Here is a 6,000-nt window from a genome sequence, read left to right on the forward strand (position 1 = left end):
AAACCTCTCCTGCTCTACAGTTCCCGGGCACACTAGTGCGCATGTGCATTTCCTATTAGGTGTAGTAACGTAACACTGTCGTAATACATCACCGCTTAGTAACAGCATAGTAACTAATATAAACAGATGTAGATCCCAGATACTACACATTCCTGTCAGCATTGTGAAGCATAAACGTTGATACACACCCAAAGCCGGGACTCCACAAATCATGAGGATATCTTATTTGTCGTTTTCACCAAACAGCAAACATCTTACAAGGTAAGCGTCGATTTGGTCTGTGTTTGGGCTGTAGCTACATGGGGGGATATCAAATTAGGAACAAATCTAGCCTACTGCCAATGTTATCTGATGATGTATGATTTAATGGCAACATCAAATGTCCACCGAGTAACTATATCTTTGCGCATCAGAAATATGATGCTTGTTTATGCGCTGTAGGCATCAATATCCCCGGTATGTCCTCCGACACCACCACAATGTTTGAGAGAGGTTGGTGTTGTATACATTTTGTTTTTATAGTAAACAACAACTTTTGGGCACATCCAGTGTGCAGAAACAGTGCAATTACCACATTCGGACACTTTGGAGAGGTTGAAAGGACACTTGAATATCCCGTAGGTACCCCATAACACCCCCCACAGTGTTTGAGTGAGGTTGATATGGTAAAAATTGTGTTTTTATACTGAAAAATAGCATTTAGGGATTTCAAATATGTAATAGCACTGGAATTATCTCATTTACAGACATATGCCACTTTGGAGAGGTTTATGGACACTGGAAGCATCCCATGACCACACCTGAAACCACTTACTAAAACATCTGCCCATTTCTAGTTGTTAGGTCTATAAGTCCCATTTTTATCTGATATTGTTCACATGTTGTGGAAGCCATCTGATCTGTTTCCAGCTCTGGGCATCAATAATTCACGTATAGCTTGTCAATGAAAGATGGTTATTTTGTGTGTGCTTGATCTTGTTTATTCTGAACTATGTAACTCCTATCTATCTATCTAATTTCCTCATAATCTCCCAGATATTTTCTTTCCAAATATATCACGTTTTGCCATGTCAGAATCATGTAATTACACATGAATAGCAGTTACTTTTGGGTATGTCTATTTAGGCCGAAATCTACATTTTGCCATTACATTTAAGAGGTTTTTTAAACTGCATGTATGAAGCATGATGTTTTCCATAGGCAAACCAGACGTAGCTCACATCATCAGCTGATTCAACAGCAGCCCAATTCTGATCATCTTGTCCAACAACCAGCAGCAGAGGACATGTTATCCTCCCCATCTGAGGACAGAATAAAACAAAACGGAGCAGAACTGAACAGATTAATAGTCATTTAGGAAAACATTGAATATTGATAGACGCAACAATACTTCTGAGCCCTCAATCTTGTGAGATACTGGAGGATCATGATAGGACTGGAGAAAGTGTGAAACTGTTCTCAGTATTGGTTGAGTTCTCCAGCGTAATCTTTTAGAGGTCCTTATCATCCTGTCCTCCTGTGTGGGATACAGTTCCCTCGCTACAATCATCCAAACAAGAGCAGAGGACTGAAGGGTCTTTCTGTACATAACAGATATCTTACTTCCACTTTCAGGTCTATATCTTCTGGAATAGGTAGAAGAACGTCCCTCCAGATGAGGCGATTCTCCTCATCAGTACGGGCCTTTGCATATTTTCTGAAAACGCATGGCCAAAAGTATAGTACTGATTTTCTCCTTGAAAATCATTAGGCTACTTTATAAACAGACAAACACAAGTAAACATAAGGTATTGACTCACTTGTGTATACCCTGAGATGTTTCCTCAACGGACTGGGTGGCTCCAATTCGACACGCATGGCTGCCACTGATGCACACACAACATCTAGGCTAAAAGGAGTAGACATAGATTTAATTAAACTGCATGAATACATTGTTTATTACTGACTGGGGACAGATAAGCAAAAATGCATTTTGTCGCTGATATTCATGTGATTTTCCTAAACACAACTCAATGATGGTGAGTATGATGGGGACATTTTGGTCTGGGTAAAGCGCATCCACATATGTTTATTCAGGAAATCAACAAACTGACAGGGCAGGAGTTTCTTAGGGACTTACTTTGACAGCTTCTGAGTAAGCAGTGATGGATAGAACCACTGTAACGCCAAGGGAAAGGCCAAGCAGCGCAATTCTGTCAGCGGCCACTAGAGGGTGATCCTGCAGTAGTCTGAATGCAGCCTGAGAAGATATTAGCATGTGACAATACTCATTTAGGCATTTATTAAAGTTTTCTCAAGACAATGGATCAAGAAAGACGTGCAGATGTTTTTTCCCCCAGCCCCACAGACGTGAGAGACAGCATAGTGGTGTGCGTGTTAGTATTCACATTCAAAGATGGTGAAAGAGTCCTCTCACCTGATTCCAAAGGTCTAATTCAGTTACTAATTGTGTACAGTAAGGATTCAAACTAGCAAACAAACATTCACCACAGGCATTATGTAGCATTGTCTGTCAGACTGTCACTTGTCAGGCAAGTTATTGTTTATCAAGTTATTGTTTATAAGAGCTTACCGACTGACTAAAAATAACTTCTTAAAACATAGTACATGTATTTGGAGCAGTTCCCATTTTGCAGGCACACACACACGCACACACACACGCACACGCACACGCACACACACACACACACACGCACGCACGCACACACACATAAATGGCCGAGCGTCAACCATGATTTCTATATGAAAATGGTGCAGACGGTAGACACAAACCTCAAAGTAAGGGTAGCCAATGGTAGCATTTTTATGTTGGTCTGGGAAGACGTAAAGTAGCGCCATGGCAGCAAAGCCGTGGGATGCCAAGAGAGCCGCTCTATATTCCACCAGGCCGCCACTACCTCCCCACATGTCTAAAACTCCGGGGAAGGGTCCGGGACCTTCAGGATGACATGATCAAAAAAACATTATTCTTTATTTCTACCACTGACCCTGTGCCTTATACCAGTCAAAGTGTGGATATATATATATATATTCAACATATCAGAACTCAAAATTTAATTTGTTAGGACTTATTATTCCTCTACAGGTCTTAAAGAGAACCCAGACAAAATGGCCAAAATGTGACCTTCAGTTATTGAGAGCATATTGTGTACCTGGTGGCAGGAACAGGGTCCCTGTGACCCCTCCCTCTGTGATGTCGACCCTGCGGACTCCAGGGGCCATGTACCAGCGCTCTGTGACGACACTCGCCAGGGCCACCTGCTCTCTGAACCCCTGACTCATGTGTCCCCTGTACACAGAGATGTGCACCACCATGGGAGTGTGGACCTCCTTCTTTCTCAACCTACGAGAGGTATAAACAATTTGTATCCCAAAACTACCAACCACTTTAGCATTGGCCTGAGTGTCAGAATAACCTCATGTTCATTCTCATGTTTACCTGAGTTCCGGTCTACTGCCAGGTATTGGTCTCATGCTCCACAACAGACCCATGGGCTCAACACCCTCATATGTCCCCCCTACACTTGGATCCTTGAAGACTATTAATTACATAAAAGTTACTTGAAAGTACAGGGCGAAAAGTGTGGTTTGTGTAGCAAAAAAACACGCATTTTGTGACAGTTTTTTTTATATAGTTATGATGAATATGACACAAGTCTGAGTTTACAGAATCCATCATATTGTTATTTCACTGTAATTCCTGTAAATAAATGAAATCAATGAAAGAGTTTCCAGTGCAGGCCCAAATACATCCGATAGCGCATTTACTAATGTTTTTCTGGTGTTGAAGTAGCTAAATGAAGTAGCAAAATGAAGTAGCTACAGGAAATTAAGTAGATAAATGGAAATAATATCTCTCACCTGTGACCCTTCCCTGAGCATCACTGACATAGTGCCCAAACGCCTCCCAGTAGTCTGTGTCTTCAGACTGATGTAAAGAATGTAGTGTGACCTCCTGTGTCGGTGGTAAGTTCCCCACAACCACATGGAACTTCTCATCAAAGAGGGCTCTCCATGGTTTTACAGTCAACACAGGAATCACACCCATCTGACACATGACTTCTTCACAAAAAACTGTGACAACCTTAATAGGTCTCCTTTACATTGAAGTTGTGAACCGTCACTGCTCATCCGACCCGTGAGCAATGGTTAAAAACATCAATAGAGTGCCTAGGTGAATATCAAATCAAATCAAATGTTTACTTTATTTGTCACATGCACCAAATGCAACAAGTGTAGACTTTACCGGGAAATGCTTACTTACAAGCCCTTAACCAACAGTGCAGTTCAAGAAGAAGAAAATATTTACCAAGTAGACTAAAATAAAAATAAATAATAAAAAGTAACACAATAAGAATAACAATAACAAGGCTATACACAGCGGTATACAGTGGTATTCTGTCCGGTCCAAACAGCTACTTTAACAACTTGCTCAGTACATATACGTAGATACCATATACCTTAGGGTTTAATTATTAACTCATATCTTCAAAGATAAAAAGGTGGATGAGTAACTCATTTGCAGGTCATTACCACTCTTCATGAAATAGGCAACAATCCAGTATTAACTTCATAAAATGTGGCTATTCTAATCAAATAAGTACCTTGTGAGGAAAACATTATGAATGTGGGTTTTCACATGTGCATTTTGTTTTGTGTGAAGGTTAAATGTAACACTGTCTATCAGTACCAGAGGTGATATTCACTGAGGCTGTGAGGGAGAACTCTAATCTCTGGTCAATCAGTGTTATCTTTGTAACATTTTTAAATAGTGGGACTTTGGAAATAGCTTATTTCAAATAATAAATGTGATATATCATGTACTGTTGCATCATCGACTGCCCCTGGCCAACCAGTATATATACAGCTGAAGTCGGAAGTTTACATACACTTAGGTTGGAGTCATTAAGGACAACAAAGTCAAAGTATTGGAGTGGACATCACAAAGCCCTGATCCTCAATCCTATAGAAAATGTGTGGGCAGAACTGAAAAGCATGTGCGGGTAAGAAGGCCTACAAACCTGACTTAGTTACAGCAGCTCTGTCAGGAGGAATGGGCCAAAATTCACCCAACTTATTGTGGGAAACTTGTGGAAGGCTACCCGAAACGTTTGACCCAAGTTAAACAATTTAAAGGCAATGCTACCAAATACTAATTGAGTGTATGTAAACTTGTGACCCACTGGGAATGTGATGAAAGAAATACAAACTGAAATAAATCATTCTCTCCACTAATATTCTAAAATTTCACATTCTTAAAATAAAGTGGTGATCCTAACTGACCTAAGACAGGGACATTTTTACTAGGATTAAATGTCAGGAATTGTGAAACTGATTTTAAATGTATTTGGCTAAGGTGTATGTAAGCTTCCGATTTCCAACTGTACGTCCAGTTTTACAGGTAGCACAGACCACTCTGCTGTACTGACCAGTGGGAGAGATGTGCAGGTGGGCAAAAGGTGTATATACAGTTGAAGTCGGAAGTTCACGTACATCTTAACCAAATACATTTGAACTCAGTTTTTCACAATTCCTTACATTTAATCCTCGTAAAAATTCCCTGTCTTAGGTCAGTTAGGATCACCTCTTTATTTTAAGAGTTTGAAAGTAGGCCTTGAAATACATCCAAAGGTACACCTCCAATTGACTCAAATGAAGTCAATTAGCCTATCAGAAGCTTCTAAAGCCATGACATAATTTTCTGGAATTTTCCAAGCTGTTTAAAGGCACAGTCAACTTAGTGTATGTAAACTTCTGACCCACTGGAATTGTGATACAGTGAATTCTAAGTGAAATAATCTGTCTGTAAACAATTGTTGGAAAAATGACTTGGGTCATGCACAAAGTAGATGTCCTAACCGACTTGCCAAAACTATAGTTTGTTAACAAGAAATTTGTGGAGTGGTTGAAAAACGAGTTTTAATGACTCCAACCTAAATGTATGTAAATTTCCGACTTCAAGTGTACCTCCTCCATTTTTGTGGTGATGCATGGGCAGGG

General features: G+C 40.2%; 1 protein-coding gene across 1 annotated transcript; it reads right to left on the reverse strand.

The window, feature by feature from the left end:
* Window positions 1-141: 141 nt before the first annotated feature.
* Window positions 142-4,057, reverse strand: LOC120051752 (acyl-coenzyme A thioesterase 1-like). The gene is made up of 8 exons (XM_038998638.1): window positions 3,862-4,057; window positions 3,440-3,539; window positions 3,153-3,343; window positions 2,773-2,936; window positions 2,120-2,239; window positions 1,800-1,888; window positions 1,603-1,696; window positions 142-1,301 (listed from the first exon to the last, which is right to left on the reverse strand). The coding sequence occupies exons 1-8, from the start codon at window positions 4,055-4,057 to the stop codon at window positions 1,134-1,136; spliced, it is 1,122 nt and encodes a 373-aa protein (XP_038854566.1). The 3' UTR covers window positions 142-1,133.
* Between the last annotated feature and the right edge of the window lie 1,943 nt (window positions 4,058-6,000).

Source organism: Salvelinus namaycush, chromosome 8 (genome assembly GCF_016432855.1).
Source record: "Salvelinus namaycush isolate Seneca chromosome 8, SaNama_1.0, whole genome shotgun sequence".
Taxonomy (NCBI): Eukaryota; Metazoa; Chordata; class Actinopteri; order Salmoniformes; family Salmonidae; genus Salvelinus; species Salvelinus namaycush.